The sequence below is a fragment of the Sander lucioperca genome, chromosome 13 (assembly GCF_008315115.2).
Source record: "Sander lucioperca isolate FBNREF2018 chromosome 13, SLUC_FBN_1.2, whole genome shotgun sequence".
Lineage (NCBI taxonomy): Eukaryota > Metazoa > Chordata > Actinopteri > Perciformes > Percidae > Sander > Sander lucioperca.
The window spans coordinates 13,481,043-13,508,965 of record NC_050185.1 but is presented as its reverse complement, the minus strand read 5'-3'; the positions used below and the strand labels follow the sequence as shown (position 1 = coordinate 13,508,965).

General features: G+C 39.1%; 2 protein-coding genes across 5 annotated transcripts; both read left to right on the top strand.

Moving 5' to 3' along the window:
- Positions 1-1,222: 1,222 nt before the first annotated feature.
- LOC116064922 (glycogen phosphorylase, muscle form-like) lies at positions 1,223-14,174 on the top strand. Its single transcript, XM_031320304.2, has 20 exons — positions 1,223-1,592; positions 3,558-3,659; positions 3,785-3,863; positions 4,434-4,537; positions 4,753-4,884; positions 4,983-5,094; positions 5,192-5,274; positions 7,481-7,624; positions 7,805-7,897; positions 8,128-8,274; positions 9,708-9,871; positions 10,266-10,380; positions 10,471-10,572; positions 10,993-11,140; positions 11,326-11,384; positions 11,488-11,629; positions 11,810-12,017; positions 13,068-13,202; positions 13,432-13,498; positions 13,678-14,174. Exons 1-20 carry the CDS (start codon positions 1,350-1,352, stop codon positions 13,825-13,827), a joined length of 2,529 nt encoding a protein of 842 aa, XP_031176164.1. The 5' UTR covers positions 1,223-1,349; the 3' UTR covers positions 13,828-14,174.
- A 7,962-nt stretch (positions 14,175-22,136) lies between these two features.
- Positions 22,137-27,402, top strand: slc22a6l (solute carrier family 22 member 6, like). 4 transcript variants are annotated; one of them, XR_004108596.2, is made up of 11 exons: positions 22,138-22,565; positions 22,656-23,172; positions 23,258-23,361; positions 23,568-23,722; positions 23,853-24,021; positions 24,177-24,300; positions 24,404-24,519; positions 24,609-24,823; positions 24,933-25,041; positions 26,305-26,410; positions 26,663-27,402. XR_004108596.2 is itself a non-coding variant. In XM_031319936.2 (11 exons), exons 2-10 carry the CDS (start codon positions 22,768-22,770, stop codon positions 25,794-25,796), a joined length of 1,413 nt encoding a protein of 470 aa, XP_031175796.1. In that variant the 5' UTR covers positions 22,138-22,565; positions 22,656-22,767; the 3' UTR covers positions 25,797-25,833; positions 26,207-26,344. The 4 variants fall into 4 exon arrangements, 3 of the variants coding, with proteins under 3 accessions (XP_031175797.1, XP_031175796.1, XP_031175793.1); XM_031319936.2 differs by lacking the exon at positions 26,663-27,402 and adding an exon at positions 25,781-25,833 and having other exon boundaries at positions 26,207-26,344; XM_031319933.2 differs by having other exon boundaries at positions 22,139-22,565; positions 26,207-26,410.
- Positions 27,403-27,923: the final 521 nt, after the last annotated feature.

Here is a 27,923-nt window from a genome sequence, read left to right as displayed (position 1 = left end):
ACACTGCCTTCCCCCTTATGCTGTGGTCCGACTCATAGTAGTATACTAGTGTTGTCTGCCGGCTCTTGCTGACATTAACAAGATATGCCTTTCAAATATCATGGCCTTTGGGACTGGGTTGAGTTACTATTTATAGAAGGTCAAGACTTCATGATAGTTTGGCTCACAAGAGTGATAACTGAAAATAGAGCGGGTTTTAGTAGCTCTGCTGTGGCTGCTTTTGTGTCGGTTATTGCTCCAGGCTCTTGAACAGATGCGATCTACATAGACTCTGGATCACTGGTTTATAACAACTTACAACACCACTACTTAAAAGTACATGTGAAGTGATACAGTAGCATTAAAATGTTAAACGTTCTAACACTGCTGTTCTGGTTTCAGAGCAGGCTAAGGCACAAGTGAGTCCTAAAGCAGTGTGGATTCCTAAAACAAAATACATCCCCTCTAATGCAGAACCTTATAAATATAGTGTTATCATGTCCATAATTCTGTATTTGCAAATTGCTACTTATTGTTATCCAAGTGTGTTCTTTGTTTTTTAATTTTATTTTCACATTTAATGTTTTTTGTGCTTTTTTGTACAGCACTTTGGTCAGCCTAAGCTGTGTTTAGAGTGTTTAGTGCTCTATAAATAAACGCACTTAATAGTGTCATACTACAATATGAAAATTAGCTGATGTTTGCAGTGCTTTTCTTTTTAGGTGCAACAAAATACATAAAAAAAAAAGATCTAATATATCGTTACCATCTGTTGGCCAAGCTACCCCTGCCAACTATAGAGAGAAAAACAAGTTAGCCTCTGTAGCTGCCAGATATTATCACCAGCACGTGTTCCTTTCTACAATATCAGATAATTCTTTTCACATGCGGGCAGTGGAGAAGTAGAAAAAGATAATTTACTGATTTGATGTCATGTTATTATTTTAATGATGATAATGAATAATGCCGGATCACTCAAGCCATTGTAGGTTGTCAGCTCTATAAATGCCACATCCATCCTTTATGTAACGGTGAAATACAAGCATGACAGAGAATACACATTTTCTAAATAGTAAGATTCAGATTGTTTGTACAGTAAATTAAGATGCCATGTAGTGCTGCCAGTCTTATATATTTCATTTAAAAGTTCCAACCTCTATCCTCAACATATGCCCCACCCTTTCCCTAATCTATACAATCTGCTCCACCCTCTACTTAATATTTATAGTGATGCCTTTAAAATGCTGAACCTGAGCCTATGGTGTGGGCGGCTCTCTTGCTGTGTGTTCGGGCCTGTGGTGTGTGCTTGCTGTCTTACTGTTTACACTCTGCCAGAGTCAGAGCCCTGAGCTGCTACAACTCGTGCCACCATGTCTAAACCCTTGTCTGACCATGATAGAAGGAAACAGATTTCAGTGCGAGGCCTCGCCGGCGTTGAAAACATTTCACAATTGAAGCTAGATTTCAACAGACATCTCCACTTTACGCTGGTCAAGGACAGAAATGTGGCTACCAGAAGGGATTACTACTTTGCTCTTGCCAACACTGTGCGGGAGCACTTGATTGGCAGGTGGATCAGAACCCAGCAGCACTACTATGAGAAAGATCCCAAAGTAAGTGAAAGTCATAACAGCACCAAGATTTACAGTAATATCAATTTCCATGAATACAAAGATTTATTAACTAACTGATAGGCTCATTTCTCAAAAGGTGTTACTCTTTTAATGCCAATAATGGCATGAACAGTAACACATGTTGTGTTTGTGATAAAGAAAGCTACATTTACTTCACTATCACAGTTTTCCGCATACACAGAACAGGGGAATACTGGCAACTACATTTCATCTAAGAACTGGTTTACACCTTCCGGATATTTATGGAAGTCTGTTGCATTGTGACCTCACTGCCTGTCCGGTACTAAGTTAATTGTTTTTATTATAATTCTGTGCCATAAGCTGAATCTTATACTGCGTCATAAAATAACTTCTGCACATTTCACACATATTTTATCAGAAGGCCATGAATCATTTTCATAAGAGCAAGGGATTTATATTCTTCAACTGTACGTTCAACAGCCTGATATCAGTGTAAGGTCATGGCATTTAAACTTCATCGGGGCTTCTTAGCACTCTGCTGGTATGCTGCCGTTCTTATAGTGTGTTGAAACATTAAACCTCTCCATGACCTTCTGTTCCCATCCTGTCTGACCATGAAGCACATACTGTAGGACTTTCTTGTGTTATATGAGCACGTGCCTCTGAGGGCATCCAAGTTTATATATAAGCAACCACATACTCTATCAGAAAAGCTATATATCAGCAACAGCTACAGAAAGAACCTTAAAACAACAATAGGAAGCTGACGTCACTAGAATAAAGCAGTAAAATTGCAAATCATTGCTGGAAAATATCACACACAACTGTATGTAATCACAACAGAAGGTTCAGAAGGACAGTGGAAATTGCATTTGCTTTGCAGGAAAAAAAAATCTCCTTGCAAGATCATTAATATCTCTACTGAATAAAGGGGATGATTTTTCTTTTCTTAACATGGAAAAAAAGAAAATTTCCCTGCACGTCTCGGCTTACTCTGCAGGGTTATTGTTCTTTAACTTGAGTGCCAAAGCCCTTACATATTAAGCTCAGTAGGGAGACATTTACTTCTCACGTTAAGCAAGTATTCAGAAACTGTTTGATCAGATGTCGGTGGGCTGCAACTTCTAACTCAAAATCCTTCTGACCTCCTTAATGTATCACCTTGTTCCGGTGTTCTAGACTGAAAGGTGAATCCCTTAAAGGTCTAAACATTAACCTTAAAGAGGGAGGAAATTCAAGATCAGGACTGAGTTTTGTGCTGCATGTAAGATCATGTACTGCAAATTTACACCAACAAGATTTTTTTCTTCACAATGCTCATATGCATTCTTGAAAAAAAAAAAAAAAAGCTAATCAGCATAATGACAAGAAAGCGGGATTGAAGTCTGATACAATTTGGAACATACAGTCATATATAATTCAAAAGATCCTGTTAGCTACTCAGTGATATGGCTCTGTCAGTTGTATTCATTATTATTTTACATCTATCCAAACCACTTCACTCCAGACTTGAACTCCACAATGAAAGGGTATCAGGCTCAGGCTGACCTTTATAGCTACCTCTACAGGAGCTATTTTTGCCCAGGCCAAAATGTTGGTGTTATGTAACAACCAAAGCAATCTGTCCCCCAGTCCCTTCTCCTCTCCCACCTCTGCCTCTCCTCCTAAGCCTGTGTCCGCCCCCTCCGTGTCAGGAGGGGAAAAAATAACAACTAAATGGCAAAGGCTAAACATAAGCTCAGGTGGCACATTTCTTTGCACTCCTAACCATGAAGCTAAATTATTTACTTGAAGATTTCTTTAAAAGACTGAGGTGGATGTTATTATGACATTTGGCATATGATTTCACAGATTTGTACCCATCATGATACTGGGGAGACCTTTCTGTACCCTAATCATTTATTGACACAAACATATCTCAGTTAGTCTTCATAAGACATCATTTGATATTCATTTGTTTCTCCCCTTCTACTCAAACTGTAGCGCGTGTACTACATCTCCCTTGAGTTCTACATGGGCCGCGCCCTTCAAAACACCATGGTGAACCTCGCACTGGAGAACGCCTGTGATGAGGCCATGTACCAGGTAAGACAAAGACCCTTCATTTGTATCTCTTATAAAAATGTCCTTTTACTCAACCATTGTAAAAGGAGCAGCATCTCAAAAGGACTGTTTCATGAGTCCATGTTGTGTTCTGTTGTCCTCTGTAGTTGGGTCTGGACATGGAGGAACTGGAGGACATGGAGGAAGATGCTGGTTTGGGAAATGGTGGCCTGGGACGCCTTGCCGGTGAGCATCTTTTCACCCATCATATTTGATAAATTCAAATAATGTTTACCATAGGCCTGTCTCGATAACAAATTTTGCTGGATGATAAATTGTCCCAGAAATTATTGCGATAAATGATATTGTCGTTCTGAGACCATTTTCATCTAATATAATGATAATGGCATAATAATGCAGGTACACCTTTTCAAAGATCAATCAACTTTTATTTCTATATAATATTTAACACTGGAACTGGAAGGCATTTTAAATATCCACAATAAATGAACAAAATAACCATACACCAACAATAAATAAAATGGACTCTCAGTCTCTGTTAACAAAAAATGCACTGGAATAAAAACCAAACACAACCAAAAACAATAAATAAAATGGACATTTTTACGACCGCGATAATTTCCATTTAAAAATTATCGAGCTCATTTTTATTTATCATGCAATTAATTGATTCATTGCATATTGCGACATGCCTAGTTTACTATTGTTGAGTGACTAAATAAATAATGCATAACTTTATGTAAAACCTTGTCAAATGTTGATTTGCTTTTTGCATGTACTGTCTCTGGTGCTCAGCCTGTTTCCTGGACTCTATGGCTTCACTGGGTCTGGCTGCCTATGGTTACGGTATTCGCTATGAATTCGGTATCTTCAATCAAAAAATCATCAATGGCTGGCAGGTTAGAAATGAAAAACAAATGTAAAAATGTATATTCTTGTTTTAAGGCACATGAATAGCTGCTACTGTCTCTTTTTCACCTGGAATCACCTGATGGATTTCTTTCCTTTATCATTATCGTGACCCTGTGTTCATTATCATTTTCTAGGTCTGACTCAGCTCAAAAGCCACTAATGAGTGTTTCTCCCCTCAATATAATTATATATCATTATCCAGGTTGAGGAGGCTGATGATTGGCTGCGCTATGGAAACCCCTGGGAGAAGGCACGTCCTGAGTACATGCGTCCAGTGAACTTCTATGGCAGGACCGAGCATCACCCCGATGGTGTCAAATGGGTTGACACTCAGGTGAAAATATGATTATGAAGTACATTAATATGAATAGTAATAGACACCTTCTGAGATGATATATTTATTTATGTCTCTTCCTGTGATGGTATTGACAGGTAGTGCTGGCTTTGCCATATGACACCCCTATCCCTGGCTACAGAAACAACGTTGTCAACACCATGAGGCTGTGGTCGGCGAAGGCGCCTTGCGATTTTAACCTCAAAGACTGTATGTGTCTGGCAGAGATCAAACATTTTAAATCATGCTACAGCTGTTAAATGAGCTTGAATGAAAGGGTTTTATGTATGTTTGTTTTCCTTTACAGTCAATGTTGGTGGCTACATTCAAGCTGTTTTGGACAGAAACTTGGCTGAGAACATCTCCCGTGTGCTGTATCCCAACGACAACGTAAGATAATTTGTCCATTACCTTTTCATCCACCCGAACTGCACTCATAGGATGGCCCATGCACATGTAAACCTGGATTAGAGAAAATAAGAAGATATAAGAGATGTTGAACGTTATAGGTGCTGTCGACTGTATGGCTCCTGTATGACTGTAGGGCTCATCTTAATTCAGGTGGATTTCCATAATTTGGACCTCCACTAGTCCTTTGTCTTCAGCTAGAGCCACTGTGTGCTTTTTTAGCTTCCTCTGAAGATGTCTTTTATAGCTGACATAAGAACTGCCCACCATGTTCTGACTTCCTGAAGGCTCAAGAGGGAGGATTTGGGAGATAACCATCTAGCTCGAGCTATAACTCATGTCAGGTCTGGTAATTTATGTCTGTGCAAGTGAGAGCAGAAACAGTCATGGGCCTGATCTTCCAGCTTTGTTTGAATTCAGTTCACTCAGTTTTTTAACAATATAGAAAACCCATTAACAATTAGTTGATTCACTCATAGTTCATCAAAATTAAACATTTTCAACAATTTTAACTAATAAAAAATCAGAAAGGTTCCATTTTATCCAATGTGGCATTTCTCAGTTTCATATCTAGACACCACATCAGGGTTTGGTAACAAATAGGCCTACATGTTTCCTTATTTATTTTAACAGCCTAAACCCATAGATTTTTTTAGTTGGAACTAGCCTACTTTGCAAAACCATAAAATAACAGAATTTTACATTTTGACAAAATTGAATTTCTAATTTTCCACACATTTTCACACAGGTGATAACAGGTGACTGAGCACACACCTGTTCTACTCAACTTGCTGTTACATTGCTCAATTCCCTGTTTGTATACTGGCAGTTTGGGTAACTGCTAGCTACAGGTATATGTGCTCTGAGGAAGCCCACTCTCCCAGCGTTAGTCCTGCTGCTCTCATGTTTGGTAATCCTCTCAGAAAGATGCTTGAGATGTTCTTGACATCACCTCCGAATAACACACAGGAAGCAGAAGAAGCGTCTTCTCTCACCCCTGACAAGCTATAGCTTGTTAGCAGTTAGCACATTTTGTCCTGGAGAACCACTACGTTAATTGAGATTATTTTAACCAAAGGTTTGGTTTATAACAATATACCACGGCTGACTTTCAAATTTGTCCTGCAACAGATCATCCACATAGTTTATTGTGACCGTAGTTACTATCTTCTTTTATAGGAAATACAAACTTCTAGGAGTAGACTATTTGGCAAACAGCCAAACAAATTGCAGAGGGGCAGTAGACCTGTGCCATCCATTTTCAATGCCAGGGGGCACGTTCAGCCCCGACAAAACGTAGTTTTTTTTTGTTAAACTGAAACGGGGTGCGTTGAACACCCTGTGTGCGCAAGCACTCTGCCTTTTTAACCACGGGTTTACATCATAGACTGTATAGTCTATGGTTTACATACACGTCTCTGCTGATTGGGTATCACCTGTGACACACCCACTAAACGAGAAAACATAACTTTAAGCCCGTTGCACACCTATGGTTGTACACAGTCTATGGTTGCACACGCCGTTCCGAAGAAACGTGTCGTTCAATCAGGAAACCGTAGCAAAACGGTGCGCACCATTTTGAGATTGAACGTGCCACAGGGCAAGACTCTGTGCATGCATGCGGATTGTAGCAAGCGCAATTAAAATACATAATTTTAAAACTATACAATAGGCTAATACATCCAGCCACTGACCCACAATTGTAAATAATGATAAATAACAGCAGCAACCGACAATTTTTAATGCCATACCTTAATCACATCAGTGGTCATTTCTATTTTTTTTTTTAAGGTTGCTCTGGGTCAAAACATAGACAACTGAATTCAGCTTCCATAAATAGGCTATCTCAAAAAATTGTTGGAGGAAACTTTACACAAATGTAATTGCATTAACTGCATTAGCATACAACTGTATATTATAGATGGGTGTTTGATGTTATGCTAAAATGATTATAACTGCATGATAATTATAGCCTACTACAGGTAGCCTATTTGATATAGATCTACTCCTGTGCTACCACTTTCTTGTTACATAAGGTTGGGTTAATTATTTCATTAAAATGAAAAGATTTTAGTTGTCCATGCATGAGTAAGTCACTAATATGCTAAAGGATATGTTTAATGAATACAAAACATATTCATGTTTGCCTGCAGAGCAGAAACAGACAAATATGTGTGTTTATCCTCAGTTCTTTGAAGGAAAGGAGCTCCGTCTGAAGCAGGAATACTTTGTGGTGTCTGCCACCCTGCAAGACATCATCCGTCGTTTCAAGGTCTCTAAGTTTGGCTCCAGGGAGATTGCTCGCACAGACTTCAGCAAACTGCCTGACAAGGTGAGGTGAAAAACTCAACAAAATAGTTTGTGTCACAAATGAAAAGATTCCCCTCTGATGTTCTCTCTGTGCTTTTGTTAAATTGCCTTTGCCGGTGTGTTGAACAGGTTGTACTGTAGGTGGGTTTTATTGTATTAGGAGAATTCTGTTTTGACATTTAATATTGTTGTGCATATTCAGGTTGCCATCCAGCTGAATGACACTCACCCAGCCATGGCTATTCCTGAGCTGATGAGGGTTCTGGTTGATGAGGAGAAACTTGAATGGGAAAAGGTGAGGAAGAGCAACACTGTAACAGCCAAACTGAATTTCTCATAGCTTCATAGTTTTATTTTTCAAATTTTCAACATATTTTCAAACACATTTTAGTGTTTAAGATACTTTTCTTGCTTTGCTTCATGTTACAGTGTTTTTACAATTTAGCCTAGTTGATAAACTATTTACCGCCATTATCATAATGTCTTACACAGTAAATGTATGTATTTCCTCTCCCTGGTGTTTAGGCATGGGACATCTGTGTGCGGACCTGTGCCTACACCAATCACACCGTCCTTCCTGAAGCTCTGGAGCGCTGGCCAGTCGATCTGTTTGCTTATCTGCTGCCTCGTCACCTGGAAATTATATATGAGATCAACCGTCGCCACCTGGAGGTTAGTACCGCACATTGCAACATGTTATCATTTCCATAATGCGTTGCATACAATGTGTATTTATGGCAGCAGAGGTTATGTTCTCTGTGTTTTAGTAGTTTTAGTTTAGTACTTTCATCTGCGTGGTTGAACACAATGTACAAGTTAAGGTAGATGGATGATGTCAACGCTTGGTGCAGTCAGCGAATTTTGGTGAGGATAACATTTTAAAGCAGCCATATTATGCTCATTTTCAGGTTCATAATTGTATTTTAAGGTTGTACCAGAATAGGTTTACATGGTTTAATTTTCAAAAAACACCATATTTGTGTTGTACTGCAGTGCTCTCTCTCACTGCTGCAGATCCTCTTTTCAGCTGGTCTCTGTTTTAGCTACAGAGTGAGACCTCTTTTCTTCTTCTTCTTCTTCTGTACTATCTTCGATTGCACTGCACATGCCCAGTAGCTCAGATGTAGATCATGTCAGCTAGCTAGCTCCATAGACAGTAAAAGAAAGGCTGTTTCTACAACTTTGGTCAGTTACAAGGCAGGATTAGCTGGGAGACTTCTAAATGAGGGCGCACATGTAAGTAGTTCTTTTGTAGATTATGGTGAACTTGTGTGTGTTGTAGCAGTGCTTTGCTATTGAGAACGAGGTAGCATACTAGCGTTAGCATGCTAGCGTTAGCCATAGCGTTAGCATGCTAACGCTACGAGCTAATGATTGCGGTTAGCCTGCTCGTTTCGGCTTGTGACGTCACAAGCCGTGCCGATTTTGAACAGCTCACCCAGAGACTGAAGGCAGGACACATTCAGAAACCGTATCTCACTCTAAACAGCATGGATGGATTTTTTTCAAAGTTTGTATGTGTGTGGAAGTACCAGAGACACAACATAACACCCCAAATCCCAGAAAAAGTGATTTTTTTCATAATATGGGCACTTTAAAGTGGGACTTTTACAGAATAAAAAATTTAAAAACTTTAAAATTAAACAACGTGAGACTAGAAATGCAGAATAAACAAGAAGCACAATAACTCTGATATATATATATATATATATATATATTTTTTTTTTTTTTGTCTGAAGAGACCACAGAAAAACCTATTAAAATGCAAGGAATGACTTTAAAGATTAGCATGAGGGCCTAAAGGCTGTACATCAAAGAACAAAATGTTTTTTATTTGCTTTTAATTGCAACATCTGTCAGAATGAATGGCCCAAGTCCCTGCTGAATGGACAGATAAATATTTCTGACATGAAGGGGTGGGCAGGATTTGCAAGCTGTAGCTCAACAATACACTGAGTTTCATTACACACTGATGGAAATTGTCCTGTTGCTGCTCATTTTATATTTTTCTAGAATAATCGTGTTGATCTACTTTAATATGTAAGGGAATAGAAATCTACGATTCAGCAAGCAAAAATAAAAACAGAATCTTTTTAACTTTGCAGAGAGTTGCTGCCAAGTATCCTGGTGATCATGATCGTCTGTGCCGCATGTCCCTCATTGAGGAAGGCGGACAAAAGAAGATCAACATGGCCCATTTGTGCATTGTGGGTTCCCATGCTGTCAACGGCGTGGCCCAGATTCACTCTGACATCCTCAAAGCTACTGTGTATGTCCCTACAATAAACATTTGTCATATTCGGTAGTGCTTAATGTTTATCCAACTACACCTCGGATAAACATAAAAAAAAAAAAAATGTATATATATTTCTTGAAGCTGCACTTTCATATGGCTCTTTGTAGTTTTGCTTATTTAAAGCTAATGTACTTGCACTTACTACTTGTTGTCTGGAGTTTGCAACTTCAGGGTTGAAAGCACTTAATGGAAGTTGCTTTGGAAAAAGCGTCAGCTAAATGACATGTAATGTAATGTAATGTAAATCACAGAAATACAGTACATGTATGTTGTAGTATTTGTTTCATTAACCCCCAAGCCTTTATGATTTCATGGGCTACTGCATCATCTGTGTTTTCTGATATATGTGATGCTTCACTGCCTGCAGTTTCAAGGACTTCTATGAAATGGAGCCACATAAGTTCCAAAACAAGACCAACGGCATCACTCCTCGCCGCTGGTTGGTCATGTGCAACCCCGGGCTGGCTGAGGTCATCGCCGAGGTTAGCTGTGTTTTAACATGCACACTTTACACAAACAACATTGTGAATACCTGTAGCTTTTATTTACTCTTTTTGCATTTTTGTTAACAGAGAATCGGCGAGGACTTCATCCGTGACCTCGACCAGCTGAAGGGTCTTTGCAAGTACGTGAATGATGAGGCTTTCATTCGTGATGTTGCCAAAGTGAAGCAGGTGAAGTATTATTTGATCTCAACTTTGCAATTACAGTTATGTGTGAGTTAGGTGATACTTGTGATTAGATAGTCAGCCTTTATTATAGCTGGCAATAGCACAAAGCAGTCATTGCCTTTTAATGGTAACATGCCCAGATTAGTCCATGTTTTTACTGTATATACAATCAGGCAGCAGAACCAACCTGCAGAGCTGTGATCACAGCCTCCAGTAACAGCTTTTACTGCTGCCTCTGCACAACATATGAAAGTCAAGGAGTTTGTTTTTTGACACATTGCATATGTTGTTGTGTGTTTCTCTATTGTATCTTATAGAATTATTTTTCCAGGATTCAGAATGTGTCTTTATTTGGCACATACAAATAACCACACAAGTTGAACTTGTGTTTTATGTAATGAAGTCACTGTTTGGATAAAGTAGGAAAACAAGATGAAGTTTGCTGTCCACTTGGAGGAGCACTATAAGGTGAAGATCAACCCAAACTCCATGTTTGACCTACAAGTCAAGAGAATCCATGAATACAAGAGACAGCTGCTGAACTGTCTGCATATCATCACCTACTATAACCGTAAGAGCACATAAGGGCAATCTTTTCAATTCAACTATACTAATAATACATACTACTGTGGTTTTTAGAATGATTTCAGGGCAGATTGTGTGTGTGTGTGTGTGTGTGTGTGTGTGTGTGTGTCAGAGCCTGAATAGACACACACACTTACAGCAAGTCCTGTAATCGCTTCATATCTCCGCCAGGTATCAAGAAGGAGCCTAACAAGCAGTGGACTCCAAGAACTGTCATGATTGGAGGAAAGGTTTGTAGTTTAAGCAAGCAACTGGGCTTTAAAAACAAACGCACCCTTACAATTCAGGTTTAATTCATTTAACGCTCTTTCTCCAACTTTTCCTTTCATGCAGGCTGCTCCTGGATACCACACTGCCAAGATGATTATCCGGCTGATCACAGCTATTGGCGAGGTGGTCAACAATGATCCTGTGGTCGGGGACCGTCTCAAAGTCATCTTTTTGGAGAATTACAGAGTCACACTGGCAGAGAGAGGTAATTTCCAAATTATCGACTTGTTCCCACTCTTTTTTCCTCTCTCTTTGTATCTGTTCTCGTGCTCATCATCCTGCTCATTTCTTCCTCTGCAGTTGTGCCCAGTCAGTATTTCTTATTTTATTTTAACGCAAAATGCTTATTAGAGTCATCAACCCTCTACTTCTGTCATATTTTCAGTCATTCCCGCATCCGACCTGTCAGAGCAGATCTCCACAGCTGGCACTGAGGCCTCTGGCACCGGCAACATGAAGTTTATGTTGAATGGTGCTCTAACCATTGGTACCATGGATGGAGCCAATGTTGAGATGGCCGAGGAGGCTGGCATGGACAACATTTTCATCTTCGGCATGAGGGTGGAAGACGTTGATGCACTTGACAAGAAAGGGTAAGGAATGACCCTCCATCAGGGCGGATTTTTTAGGTGGGGTGGCACAGGGGGGACCAATAATCAGTCAGGGGGGCCCAGGGGCTTAGAAATATAGGAAATATTGGATAGGATAGAACAACACAATGTAATTCTGCTAAATAAAACATGACATTCATTATTAATTTCACTTGTTTTCCTAATACAATACACATTTTCTATGAGCTCAGTCTGCCACTTTAAAAAAAAACAAAAAAAACAACCAGTTCCAGTGCTGGTTCCATGGTATCAGAATTTTGGATAGTCATCATGGAAACATTAATTGGTCATGTGACAAGGGATGGGAAAATTGGCAGAACAAGTGACAGTATTCTGATCCAAGGGAAATCACAATTGTCAGATTGACAGACTCTAGCCCAATGGATTGGGGGGGGGGGGAAATCATATTTCACTGGGGGCCCATGCCCCCCTTCTAGCCCCGTCCCTGGCCTCCATAACGTATTTACATTTTCCACTTCTACCTCAAACATATTTTGTTCTGTAGCTAATAAAACCTGTTCAGTGTGTGATATTGCCTCTTTACCACACAGATTTTCACATTTAAGTAAGGTGATACACAGCTGCAAGTCCCCAAATATGTTTTCTAAAAACTTAAAAATAATTCATCCCTGTCTTTTTATTTGTGCCACAACAGTATGTAATGTCTTTGCATATAAGAACAGAGTGAATTACCTGTTATCAGATTCATTTGGTGAAATATCTCCAAGATAGTCCAACTGTCAAGAAAATTTTGATATGAATGTAGTGAGCTCCACGCGCTCTGACAATCCAGCAGCTTCATGCTCTCTCACAGAGGTTTTGGTATTGATCAATTTCACCACACGTCAAGTGTTTTTTCCACCCAAGCTGAGATTTTTCACACTATAAGGTGCAGCCTTGTCGAACCTGCTGATACTATATATGTATAGGCACTGACAACTACACCTTCATTAATTAGCCAGTTACAACAGCAACAAGCTTGTGCTTCTGTTTTTCTGAACGTGCATTTTGTTTATCTTTGGTCCTGCTTAGTTACCACGCTGAAGAGTACTACAACCGCCTGCCTGAGCTGAAACAGGCTATTGACCAGATTGCTGGAGGCTTCTTTAGCCCAAAGCAGCCTGACCTGTTTAAGGAAATTGTCAACATGCTGATGCATCATGACAGGTAAAGACACACCTAATATTACCAGCCTGAGGCGCACAGATGCATACATACATACAAATAAGAATGTGTATAAACTTGCATGCTGGTGCCTGAAAAGAGAAAACAACTCACAGTCTTTTGCATACACACCAACATTCAGTACACCTAACATACACACACAAACACTATGCATTCACATTGCATTATATAGCTTGTTCATTGAGATAATTGCATTATCTTTTATGCACAGATTTAAGGTCTTTGCTGACTATGAAGACTATATCAAATGCCAGGAGAAAGTCAATGCTCTTTACAAGGTATGTTCATTAAAAAGCCACATAAACCATGTGGGTCTTTTATGCATTTATAGTAGAACTTTAATTAGTATATTATGAATATAACCACTAATGGAAGGGGACTCAGAGCTACTAATCCTATTAATTGTTGATGTTATTACTCTGATTGACTTTATCAATCATTTACATCCACTCATCAGAACCCCAAGGAATGGACCAAGAAGGTGATTTACAACATTGCCGGATGTGGCAAATTCTCCAGTGATCGCACCATTGCCCAGTATGCTCGTGAGATCTGGGGCATGGAGCCCACACTTGAGAAACTCCCCGCCCCTGATGATAAGCAATAAACTGTCCACATGATGGCACAACACCCCAACTTTCCCCGCTTGTATCGCAACACGGACGCCTTAAGAACCCATATGGTAGATACTGTGCGTCTGGTAAAAGCCCCCAAAAAAACCTGTGTCTAAAAGGGATTAGCATTAAATGCTTCCACTTTACTACATTGTGTCTTACACAAACTCTTGGCTCTTGCTTAGTTTACGTTCTTCATACCTGCAGATTCCCAATATCAGGTTACAGTGGATAAAGAATTTAGTGGTGGGCTTTGTGAATTTATTGGTAATATTTTTTTATTCAAAAATATAAACTCTTGTATGTCCACTGACCCATTCTGAATAAAAATCTTAAATACCATGACAGCCTGGGTGACTTTTTCTAGCTGTTCCCATTCTATTTCTGGGAAAGCCAGCTATTTCCAGATGATTTATTTAAAGGTAGAACATTTAGTCAGTATGGCTTTACTTTTTGTAGACAGACTGTTCAAAGTTGACCCCTGGTCGAGTGAGCTATAGACTACATAAGATAAGAGAGAGAGAGATTAGATAAAACTTTTGTCTGTTCACACAGACATTTTTCTTGAATCGCCTGCCCAAACAATCAACATATAACATAAAAAACACAAGATTAAAAAACATCTGTATGGTTAACCTCCGGTAATCATCAAGACATGATACAATATAAACATCTGACACACCTTTCCGTCATGCACACATACAGTACACACACAGATACATTCCACATCTAAATGAAGAGATGGAGCCCTGTACAAAGCACTAATCAGAGATATAAAATACTCTTTTCTTATTGTTTTGCAGCGATTATGCGCTAAAGTACAAATAAACACAACCACATGCGGAACGTGCCACATTGCCTGATGAGTGAATGCAGAGCTTCATCCTTTCTGTCTCTCTGTGTCTGTGTCAGTTAGACTTGTGCGTCAATATGAGACGCTGAGGGGCAAAGTCACAACCCATGTGAGGCCTAACAGCCATGCTAAATCAAATACAACTTGAGTACTAAAGTAAATGATTGCAAATACTGAATAAATGAGGGACCTGTTTGAAGTCCAACCAGAAGTAAAATAAACCATAGCCTTTAATTGTTTAACTGGCACATTCCCACACTGTAGATTCTTTGTGAGTCTGTACATGGATTCTTTATCACGCACACCAGGAAATGGACCCACAAATGCTCAACTCAGGTAAGTAGGAGATCAATGGTTTTATAAGAGCACTAATAAAACTTACAGGCAACAGTGTCCAAGTAACGACAGGCAAAGGGAAATCAGAAAAAAACAAGCAGTAGTCAAAAATTCAAGGGAATCAGGAACACAGGAAACAGGGAAAAACGCTCGAAGGCTACACACAAGGAAAACAGACGATCTCACACAGGGGTAAGGGTAAGACTGAACTTAAAAACACAAGACAGGGGGGACAATGAAACGCAGGTGCAACACATAAGGGCAGGGACAGGTAATCACACAGGCGGGAAGGAGGACAAATATGGAGGAAATATTTATTCATAATTCAAATTGAAAGTCCAAAGAGAAATTGAAAGTCCAAAGAGAAAACGAAGCGAGATCAAATTAAAAATATTATTATTTTTTTTATTTTCCATTGATCAAATTAAAAATATTATTATTTTTATTTTTAATTTTCCATTTGGCTTTTCCATTTGGATTTAATATTTGGCTTTTGAATTTAAATTTAACATTGGCTTTTAATTTGGATTTAATATTTGGCTTTTCGATTTCAATTTAACATTGGATTATCATTTGGATTTAATATTTGGCTTTTGAATTTACATTTAACATTGGCTTTTCATTTGGACTTGACACATGTCAATGTAAATGAGGAGGCGTGGCCCAAAGGCTGGTGGGAGGGTCTGAAACGAAAGGGGTGCAGAGGCACCTTATGAACAGCAGGGGGAGCTGACTGCTGGGGCGCACACTGTTGAGGAGCATCTGTCTGCAGCTTGGCCATCAGGCTGGTTTATCCTCTTATTTCACATGATAGAAACTGATGATGTAGGCTAAACACAAACGACATTTCATGCAACACCAGTGAAGTTTTCATGTAGTTACTATAATTGGGCCCGTGTTAGTGAGGACTAGATTAGGACTGGATTTAAAGCTGATTCTGGTTTCCAACTTCGCCCCAGGTGTGTCTGTTTAAAACACGGACGGAGACAACTTCTCTCTTTTGATGTTTTATTTAATTAAGCAACAGTACAAACATTGGTGTGGGGGTTTTCCGTGTACTTGGTGGCCAACGGATTTTCGTTTTGAAAGGAAAAAAACTAAAACGAAAAACGGCCAGTATCCCAATTACCATTAGTAAATAGGAAAACAAAAAACGGAAAACAACCCATTATTCGTTTTTTGTTTTGATATTAAAAAACAGAAAACGAAAAACAATCTCGTTATCCGATTTTCTTTGATGTATTTGTAGATGGAACTCGGAAATTAAAATGTGTGTATAAGTCTATAGAATCGATTGCTTTTTTATAATTTCCATCTGCTATTTCACACACGTTTTCCGTTTGAACACATTGTCATCAATATTAACAAGGTTTAAAATGACCCATTTTTCAAATTTGGATATCGTTTCAAAATCGGAAATCAAATGAACGAAAAAGTACACAGGCTGTACAAAAGGCCGTCAATCAGGAGTGATTGTTGTGAGTACGTGTCGGAGAATAGCGCGGACACGCACCTCACACTGACCCACCACCCGGAGAAAAAAGTGAGAGAAAGAAAAAGGAGAGGTCGCAGTTCGGACGATGACTACCCGGTTGAGATTGTGTGTGTGTGTGTGTGTGTGTGTGTGTGTGTGTGTGTGTGTGTGTGTGTGTGTCCTCGAGATCTGACAACACACAAACACACGTAGCAGAGCTACCCACACCCATGTTTGTACTGTTGCTTAATTAAATAAAACATCAGAAGAGAGAAGTTGTCTCCGTCCGTGTTTTAAACAGACACACCTGGGGCGAAGTTGGAAACCAGAATCAGCTTTAAATCCAGTCCTAATCTAGTCCTCACTAACACGGGCCCAATTATAGTAACTACATGAAAACTTCACTGTTGTTGCATGAAATGTCGTTTGTGTTTAGCCTACATCATCAGTTTCTATCATGTGAAATAAGAGGATAAACCAGCCTGGTGGCCAAGCTGCAGACAGATGCTCCTCAACAGTGTGCTCCCCAGCAGTCAGCTCCCCCTGCTGCCAAATATTAAATCCAAATGGAAAAGCCAATGTTAAATTTAAATTCAAAAGCCAAATATTAAATCCAAATGGAAAAGCCAAATGGAAAATTTCAAAAAAAAATAATAATATTTTTAATTTGATCAATGGAAAATTAAAAAAATAATAATAATATTTTTAATTTGATCTTGCTTCGTTTTCTCTTTGGACTTTCAATTTGAATTATGAATAAATATTTCCTCCATAGAAAACATGAAACAAACTAAAACACAAACTTGACACAGAGACGAGACATGACATTCTTGAATGATTATCTTGCAGTATTCAGCCCCGAGGGAGCTGAAATTTAATAATGAAGACATCAAACAAGTTGAGACCACTGTCAGGAAAATGCAAATCAACACAATCAGTTAATAATGCATTTTTTTGCAAAGAGAATTATTATTGGGTAATAATTGTATTTCCAGGCATCACACTCAATAAATGGCCATTTCAACTATGGTCTACAAACCCTGTCAATGCACTTTGGTAGCCTATATTTTATTTGGTGTAAATGATTGATTTTGCCAACGTTGCAAACAAATCCACTTACAGACCTATAAACTGGGCTCATAACAGTGACAGTGAACGTTAGGACTATTTTAATACACATTTATATTACAGCAGCGGCCTGGGTTTGAATTTGACCTGTGACCCTTTGCTGTGTGCCATCCCCTCTATCTCCCCGCTCTCCTGTCAATCTATCACTAGCTAATAAAATAAAAAGCCCAAAAGAAATCTTTAATCAAAAGAGAAAAAAGAAAATCTCTTGTCAAATTTGTGGACAGCAGTGACCAAGCTGCAGACTGCCTGAGCTAAGTGTTAAAGGTCCCATGGCATGAAAATGTCACTTTATGAGGTTTTTTAACATTAATATGTGTTCCCCCAGCCTGCCTATGGTCCCCCAGTGGCTAGAAATGGCGATAGGTGTAAACCGAACCCTGGGTATCCTGCTCTGCCTTTGAGAAAATGAAAGCTCAGATGGGCCAATCTGGAATCTTCCCTTTATGAGGTCATAAGGAGCAAGGTTACCTCGCCTTTCTCTGCTTTGCCCGCCCAGATAATTTGGCCCACCCATGAGAGACAGAGACATCATGGCTTTCAAACGAGTAAAGTGACAGTTGGTCAAGGCCACACCCCCACCCTCCACCTTGCCCCCCCTCTCTTCTCCTCAATAGCTACAAACACAGAAATGGCACATACTAAGGAAAGCTCATTGTGGGACTGGCTCTAGTGGCTGTAATTCTGCACCAAGGCTGAATTTCGGGAAAGAGACAGTATTAGGGGACCACTAAGGTCTATATAAAAGCATCCAAAGAGCACCATGTCATGGGACCTTTAAGTCAACATTCATCCAATTTCTCTATAGACCTCAGATACAGAATAAACCTCATTACAGGTTAATATTAGCCTAAGTAAGACAATAAACACATTTCATTATCTGTATGTGAGATAACCATCAAATGGTTTCCCTTCCTCTAAAATCATCTCAGCTGAGAAATGTTGAGTGTAGGCTGCTAAAATTCTGAAAGAAATCTTGGGAAGGGCTTATGGGTACCAATGGGTAGCTTTAAATGAGGCAAATACTGGAACAATGTAGAGCAGAGTTCAGTGGTGCAACACAAACAAAAAAGAGGCATACAGGTGTTTGATAAGGCTGTGGCCCCAGCAGACAACACCAATAGCACAAGACCCAGTTTAGCAGCAGACAGGACTTTGGCACTATGTCAGTGAGGGCAGCATTCTTATCCACTGTGCTGGTGACGGGACACAGTAAGAGGAGTAAAGTAAGTCTGAATGCCAGCTGTTATCACGTTTTGTTGCAGTACAGTGCATCCACCCAGGGACTTCACTCCTTAACAATGAATGAACAACATCACCATAAAGAAATACAACTGTGTTGTTGTTTTACAGCCTTAATTATGTTTTGTTGGCACAGATGTTTACCAGGCTCATCATGACATTTTTCAGGGCTGTGCCTCTTGTTTATGGTTATTTGAATTTATTGTTAACATTTTTCAATGTGCACCTGCTATTTAGGGGATTGTGAATTTTTTCCAGTCACTGAAACAACTGGAAACATCCCCATGTGGTCTGTACTGTGGATAGAAAGCTTTTAAAATGATAAATAAAGTTCTTCGAGTCGCCTGTTGGAGGAGCGGTTGCTGCCAGGGATCAAATTCGTGTTTATAAGAATGTCTCAAAAAATCAAGATCACTAAGTATCAAGGTGAATCAAGAATGAAATCAACAACATGTGTGGCATGAGATTATGAACAGAGTAATAGAGATAGTGTGATGTGACTGGTTAGAATGGAGAGCAACACAGCTGTCAATGAGCCAATGATTGCTTAATCAAATACAATTAGTACTAAAGTACTGTAAATGATTACTGAACCATAAATGAGGGACCTGTTTGAAGTCCAACCTCTCATCAAACATCTAATAGCTTTAGATAACTGCAGAAGTAAAATAAACCATAGCCTTTAAATGTTTAACTGGCACATTCCCACACTGTAGATTATTTGTGAGTCTCTACATGGATTCTTGAATGATTCTCTTGCAGTATTCAGCCCAGAAATGAAATGTAATAATGGAGACATCAAACAAGTTTTTCACTTCACAGCTGTGTCTTGATAAAAGCGGTTTTGTCATTCATTATCATTAAGATGTTCCAAATGTTAAGGGTTGATGGTGTTGTTAAGTTGAGTCACATATGCCGGGAAAATGCAGTTCACTTCCTTAAAATATTCTTAGTACCCAACAGTTACTTAACACACAGGCTTCTAGGGGCTCAGGTGTGTTGGTGGTCATAAATGATCAGAAAATTGACTTTTCCATGAGGTTGCCATTTGTGGTTTTGCACTCTAGAATAGTGGTTCCCAACCTTTTTTATTGTATGTACCCCCTCAGCCATATTAGATGGGCTCAAGTACTTCATCACCAGCAGTCATGTTCCAAATGTGTCCATTTTTAACTGATTTAAAACAGTTTTTAACACTGTTATTTAGCCTATACAAAAGTGGATATTGCTAAGTTGATAAGTTTAAGCTTGATGTTTTAATTTAAAGGCTACTACTACCACGTATAGTGGTAGAAGCTAGATGTTTCAATTTCTATTCTTTTTTAAATTAGTTGAGCTACTCCTCAATCTTTCCATATACACCTAGTCACTAAGTACCTCCTGGTTGGGAATCGCCGCCAGGGATTCCCTCCCAACCGGAGGAAAGGTGGAGTAGCTTAACTAATTTGAAAAAATAAATAAATAATGATTTGAGAATATCAGCTGTGACACCTGAACCCTATATAAGTGAGCATGGAAGTTTGAACAGGTAACTAAAAGTAAGACTTAAGACTTAAGACTTAACAGTTGAAATGATTCGCTAGCAGTATTGCATAAGCGGCTTAAATGGTTAGCTAAAAGTAATGGATAAATGGTTGAAACATTCTACTTCAGTCCAAGTGGATAGATAGTATTGTATGACTAATGACCAAACCAACCTAAATATTGGCTGTTCAGCAAGTATGAAAATATTAATAATATCCACTTTTATACAGTAATGAGTGTTATACATTTAGAAGATACATTGGGTACTGATGAAGGGGTAAGTTCATCTGACAGGGCTGTGGGGGTACCTCTGACCACAAAGATTGGGAACCACTGAGATGATTTGTAAAATTTAATTTGTAACATTTAATGTGGAGTTACACATTTCTTTAAATATGAAATTTCAAATATTTCTTATTTTATTGCTGTCCCCTGTTGACTGCTTACTCAGCCACAAAGTTACAGTAGTGCAATAACTCTCATATTTTACAGGAGGTCCTCCCTAAGTCTTCCTCTTTGATTACACAGCTATGAGTCGTGCACAACTCTGTATTCCAGCCAGTTTAACAGAAGGGACTGCCTGAGTGAAGCAATGCAATTCCAATGGCGTCAATTCATTCACATCAAATCAGTCTGATTTCTGTCCACTTGTTGCTCATAATGTGCCCGAGCAGATTTCTTAACACTCACTCTGACTTACTACAGTACATGAAAGAACACCTGATCCTATTCCAACATGTATTTTGCATGTACTGTACTCAATGTTCTCTTGTTGTTGGTTACTCATTCAATCCCAGAATATACAAATATGGTCCATGAAACTTGAAACATCGAAACGTATCTGGTTTAACTCTCTGAATCCTGATTTAACATTTGTCTGTTTTTACCCCTAACCCTCCACTTTATTATTTTTTTGTAGTCCAAATTTCACAAAAAGCCTAGAGCCCCCAGGACGTCTGTATGCAACTTTGTGTGTATCTTTTCTCTTCCCTTTCTTTAAAAAAAAAGTAGTTCATACATATTCTGTCAAATAGCCATACTTTTAGGGCTCAAACTACTAAACACCCTGAAGCAGAACTGATTTAAAAGGACAAATCTTTTCCTGATCCCAGTCTGGCAGCTGAAAAAACGGAAAGTTTATTGTTTTACTTTGGTGCAACTGGGGCTTCATTCAGTCTGACATCTCATGCTGATCATTACATAAACGCACATTCCTCAAAGCTAATTATAAGGACGCAAAACCCAGACAGAAATGTCTCCGTTGTTTTCTCAGATGTACTCTGTAAACACAATACAGAAATATAAATTATCGCAGTGCATTGCTGTAGTTGTTTTATTTTTATTCTTGGTTCTGTTGTATAACTCTAAGTCAGCATAACTTGACTGAGTCAGAACACATACAACTGTTGTTGAATGAATTGTCATCACAGAGTCACTTATTGACTGCAATCTGTTTCGTAACACGAGGTGACAGAGGAAAGGCAAGGGTCATGGTGTTGAAAACTCACATGGTGACAGAAAACATTAAAGAAACTGACAAAGAAAACACTTACCTATAAAACAAAATTATTTTAGGTTGACCTCACATGTGTACGGCATGCACAGGTGACACACACACACACACACACACAGAGAGAGAGAGAGAGAGAGAGAGAGAGAGAGAGAGAGAGAGAGAGAGAGAGGGGCGACACTATACACACAGAGACCCTCTATCACCATATCCTTCAGTAACCAATAAAGGGCAGTCTCAGTGCAAAGAGGGCAAAGAGCTGAGCATAGTCACGTGCACAATCTTGATGCTGGAGCTCACATTAACTGAAACACTTCAACAAGATATTGTTCCTGCACAGCAAGGACTCTGCATTCTACCTCAGTGTTCAGTGAACGAGCTACTAATACCTCCAGAGGTATTAGTGCACTTCTAATAATCCAAACTTCTGAAAAGCCGTTGGACTTTAAACGCCGATTACCAATGTTGACTCACTGCAGCAAGACAGCATTTTTCTTTTTTTGATTTTGTGGTTATTTTAAGGACCTCTCTGGAACACTTTGCAAGGATTTTATTTAAATTGAATGTATCATGTGTTATTTTTAAGGTGCTACACTTTGTGAGTCCCCATTCTTATTTTATTTTGGAGATATTTTATGTAATGCGAGAAGATTAAATTCAGCAAGTAAGTCTATCAATTGGTATTATTACATAACACCTTTAATATACTCTGGCTAGTTCTCGCAACTGGTGTTTTCTCCAATATTTTTCACAGGGGCTAGAACATTATTTTTTGCACATCGTACGTACCAACGTACGTACCAACAACAGGATCTATAGTGCCGTTAACATCAAGTCATCTTGCGGAGTTGTGCTTGTACAAAACTATGGCTTTTGGGGATCTCCTAGAGCAGGTGGGGAGCACAGGACGCTTCCAGATCCTGCATGTGACGCTTCTCTGCATGCCTGTCCTGTTGATGGCCAGTCACAACCTGCTGCAGAACTTTGTGGCTGCGGTGCCTCCTCACTACTGCAACGCACACACAAACCTGTCTCAGTCCCAGCTGAGCCCAGAGGAAACGCTGCTGATCACAGTGCCGCAAGACCAGAAAGGGAAGCCCCAGAAGTGCCAGCGTTACGTTACTCCACAGTGGCATCTCCTGACTAAGAACGGGAGCGACGGCTCAGGGGAGGACGGAGACACTAAGGAAGGTTTGGATGTTGATCTGCAGGGATGCAGAGACGGATGGACCTATAACATGACTGATATGAGCTCAACGATCATATCTGATGTACAGTAGGAATATATATCTTTTTTTGCTTTTAACGTGTATATGTTTTTTTGTCACGTGTTAAATTGTATTCCATTTTCGTCAGTGGCATTTGGTGTGTGATCTGCGCTCTTTAAAGCAAATGGGACAAACAGTCTACATGGGAGGTGTGCTTGTGGGAGCTGTTGTCTTTGGAGGTCTTTCAGACAGGTAAGGTTAATCTTATCCCTACTTTATTGTGTGGTTTTGTTACTAATAAGAAAGTTATCTTGCTCAGTCAACCATGCATGTAACTTTTAAATATGAGTGAATATCACATAGGACTTAACTCTTGTACATGCAGTTTTGCTAAAAAATAGCAACTTATTCAAGTCATATAATTTGATATAGTCTGACCAAATCCATCTGGCTCCTAGATATGGTCGACGCATCCTCCTGCTCATTTCTAACCTGCTCATGGCAGTGTCGGGAACATGTGCTGCTTTCTCAAACTCCTTCACCCTCTACTGTGTGTTCCGCTTTGGCTGTGGCATGGCTCTGTCTGGCCTGGGACTCAACACCTTCTCGCTCAGTAAGATATTTAGCTGGATAGAGTACAGTTAGTGTAGAATGACTTAACTGGATGCAGTCAACATGCATGCTGATGATAGAGTACTAATTGGACCAAAATATCTCTTGTTCTGTGATTCTTCAATTTCAAGTTGTGGAGTGGATCCCCACTCGTGTGCGAACTGTGGTGGGGACAATAACAGGTTATAGTTACACAGTGGGACAGTTGATCCTGGCAGTCATAGCCTACTTCATCCGGGACTGGAGGTGGCTAACCCTGGCTGTGTCCTTGCCCTTCTATGTTTTCTTCCTCATCTCATGGTGAGATGCCGAGTATTGAACTGCAATTGAACTGCAAATAAAAGTCTGGGTTACAACCAGAATTACTTATTAATGTTTAAAGTTGCAAAGATTTAGTGATCAAAGATAAAGTTATTGTACTATTAACAAATAAACTAAACAAATATCTCACACAGGTGGTTTCATGAATCTTCAAGATGGTTAGTTATGAGTAATAAGCCCGAACAAGCTATCAAGAACCTTAAAAGAGTGGCCAATTTTAACGGACGGCGTGAAGAGGGAGAAAAAATCGACATTAAAGTAAGGGAACTTTGTGTGTTTGTGTTATTGCACCATCTATCTGTGCTTGTAATTGTGTATACAATAATTTTGAAACTGAGAAAACTCTCTTTTTGCATACTAGATGCTGCGAGAGTCCATGACGAAAGAGATGTCCTGTTCGCAGGGCTCCTACTCTGTCCTGGATCTGTTCCGCACACCCACAATGAGGACAATAACAGTCTGCCTGAGTGCTGTCTGGTACATGTCCTGCACTGCAAACTCAGGGGCAGTTTCTAAGCACCTTCTATGAAATTGAAATGACATTGTGCATGTTTTTGTATACGTAGGTTTTCAACGAGCTTTGCCTACTATGGTCTTGCTATGGATCTGCAAAAGTTCGGGGTGGATATCTACTTAATCCAAGTGATCTTCGGAGCTGTTGACATCCCTGCTAAAGTCGTCATAACTGTGTCTATGAGTTTTATTGGACGACGTCCATCACAATGTGGTGCTCTGATCCTCGCTGGAGTCACTATTTTGATCAACCTGCTAGTACCTTACGGTATATTTAAACCATATTACACATCCATGGTTTAAACACATGCATCCAAGCTGTATATTTTACTACAGAAACAACAGAGTGATCTGATGAATGTTCCACTCCTGTGCAGATAAAACAACTACACGGACTTGTCTGGCTGTACTGGGTAAAGGTTGCCTTGCTGCCTCCTTCAGCTGCTGCTACCTTTACTCTGGAGAACTGTACCCAACCATCGTTCGGTAAGTCTTATTTGGCAACAAATAAATGTCAATTAGTTAGTTTTTTAGGTAAATTTACCTTATGTTATTACAGAATTTTATCTTTTTTATTAATGTATTTAGTTCAGTTTATTTTGTTTATTGAAGAAATCCAATCTCTATTTATGAATGAGCCAGATGTTTCTCTACTGGACTGAGTAAATTGCTATTCGCTGAAAAATTTGAAATGTGGACATTGCTTTAGAAGTCTGCAGGCTACTCCAGTTTTATTAAGAAGATATAATTGATTTAACAAATAGGCTGCAACAAATACATACACACATGGGGTTAAGTTGGGGCTACTTTGTGTTGAGACAGAAATAACTTAACTACCAATACCAAAATACTGCAAACTACAGAAATGGGGGCTGGCTGGGCATTTTTGGGGGATGCATTTTCATGGATTTATTGGGACAATATTATCAGCAGCAGGGGATCATGGTCTGACAAACTGTGTTCTGTCCATTTTCTGATCAATTTAACTTTCACCCTTAGGTGTTTTGCAGCACAAACTATATGTTCTATTAACTTTTTTGGCCTTCATATGCTGTCTTCTCTCGTTGACAAAAATGATCATACCATAACCTTGCATGTAAATCACAAAATTTGTAGAAGGCATCTTTTAAAAAACAAATGTGACACCAACTTACAAACAAATTTACAAAACACATTCACACATCTTTTCCTGTCAAATGTTCCACAAATCAGTAAAATGTGTGTTAAAATGTGAGATGTGACGCCAACAAGCATACCGTGTTAAAGCATCTTTTCCAGGTCAGTTATAGTAACTTAAAACCCCCTGTCCCCATCGTACGTTCTTTATATATTGAACTATAACTGCACAGTTATCTGTGAAACATAAACTTGAACATTTACTTAACTAAGTTAAATTCAATGTCAATTTTCTAATATTTTATGCCAGGCAGTGATACTGTATCTCCTGTACACTTTCAGCAGTTTTTTCTAGTATTGCCCTTTGAAAACAAATTAACCTAATCCATTTTTAAGATGTTTCCCAAATTTGTAAAATAAAAACAGTCCGCATATGCATTGCTACTTTATTACCAGCACCACAATCACTGGTTTAAAGGAAGAGTGTAGTTATGGCTGTTTTCTCTCTCTCTCTCTCTCTCTCTCTCTCTCTCAGTCAGAATGGCATGGGCTGGGTATCCATGATGGCTCGTGTAGGAGCCATGGTGGCCCCTATGGTGCTTCTCACGGGCGAATACATACCTTGGCTTCCAGGTTTAATCTACGGAGGAGCTCCGATTCTTAGCGGAGTGGCTGCAATATTTCTTCCAGAAACACTTGGCTCACCCCTTCCTGACACAATAGAAGACGTGGTGGACAGGTAAGATCAAGCTCCAGCATTATATCCCTGCATGTCCCAAAACAGTACACAGGAGGGCTCTAGATCAGGCCCTTACAGCAGGTCTATCATCATGGTTTACTCAACAAACAAAAAAAGAGACTGAAGAAACTTGAAGAAAGAGAGAGAGAGAGAGAGAGAGAGAGAGAGAGAGAGAGAGAGAGAGAGAGAGAGAGAGAGAGAGAAAAAGAGAAACAGATTTACCCATATTTGCATTTTCTATTGTAATCACAGAGGATCTGGGAGAAGCTCCAAAATGTCACCAAAGGAAGCAATTATCCTGCGAGACACCCAGGCCAATCTCATAAAGCAGGCTGCCTGAAGGCATCTGTATTGTACTCTTGATGTTTTTGCTGACATGTTAACAAAAGTAGAATGGTTACTGCTGTTTATTTGTTTGATTTCCATATAAAGTGTATTGTGTCGTATGATTGCTGGACTTCTTTAAAAAATATATATCATTACTTTATATACAATCCTGTATTTGTAAACAAAAATGTATTTTCTTCCTAATCAACAACTATGCATTTATGTCTTGTGTGTGTGTGTAATTTTTCTTACTTACAGTCTGTTGAACCCAATTACTCAGCATTATTTCATATCAAGGTCCTATTTAAAATTGTCTGAGTCACTGTCAGCTAAATTTACTCAAACAAGTCAGATGAAGAAGAAATAAATTAATGACTTAAACTTAAATACAGTAAAACCAGTGCCACCCAATGGGAGACAGAAATACAACAGCAACAGCTGAAAAAGATAATTGATTCTGAGAAATCAATCAATGACTAAACCTACCTGATGTTACATAATCTTTCCCCAAAGAAAGCATGTAGAGGATAAGGTATTCCTATCACACATACAGCCTTAGTACTAGGGATCCTAGTACTTTTTAACTTTTTAACTTTATGTTCTACATAACAACCTCTGGTGTCCCATAAATAAACGAAAAACATTTAAAATTGGGAAAACAAAAATTGTGTTTGATGCATTTGTGATAAACTGCTGGTGGTCAGGAGATTGACTTTTAAACTGGAGGAAGTTTAATAAACTGCATTAGCTAAATGCTTTGAATCAATAAACAAATAAAAGAAACTTAACATTTAACAGTAATCTAATATTTCCATATTTTTGCTATGATGGATGCCTGGATTTCAAACTGCATTCCGAAGTAAAGTGAATGTTCAGCGCTGCAGTTCAGTTGCACTGCCAACTCATTCTCATAAACACCACTGTTGTATCTATAAAGTGTGTTTCTATTAAATGGGGAAATATTACTGTACACAATACAGGATACCACTCATGTCTTACAAAGGGGAACTCTTCTGGTGTGTGTGATTTTTGAATCTTGCTGTGGTGCCACCATCTATGTATCTATGCTAATGTGGAAGCTAAACTAAACAATCATTGGTATATCTGATCAACTCAGAAACTATAAGCTAAAATGTAACATTAAATCTTGACCTGTATAAAATATGCATGCACACATATTGACCTG

Coding starts and splice junctions, on each gene's coding strand:
- slc22a6l (XM_031319933.2), top strand. CDS start 22,768: ATGGCTTTTGGGGATCTCCTAGAGCAGGTGGGGAGCACAGGACGCTTC. Junction 23,362..23,567: donor TTTGGAGGTCTTTCAGACAG/GTAAGGTTAATC, acceptor TCTGGCTCCTAG/ATATGGTCGACGCATCCTCC. Junction 23,723..23,852: donor ACTCAACACCTTCTCGCTCA/GTAAGATATTTA, acceptor TTCAATTTCAAG/TTGTGGAGTGGATCCCCACT.
- LOC116064922 (XM_031320304.2), top strand. CDS start 1,350: ATGTCTAAACCCTTGTCTGACCATGATAGAAGGAAACAGATTTCAGTG. Junction 3,864..4,433: donor TGGCCTGGGACGCCTTGCCG/GTGAGCATCTTT, acceptor TCTGGTGCTCAG/CCTGTTTCCTGGACTCTATG. Junction 7,625..7,804: donor TCAGCAAACTGCCTGACAAG/GTGAGGTGAAAA, acceptor GTGCATATTCAG/GTTGCCATCCAGCTGAATGA.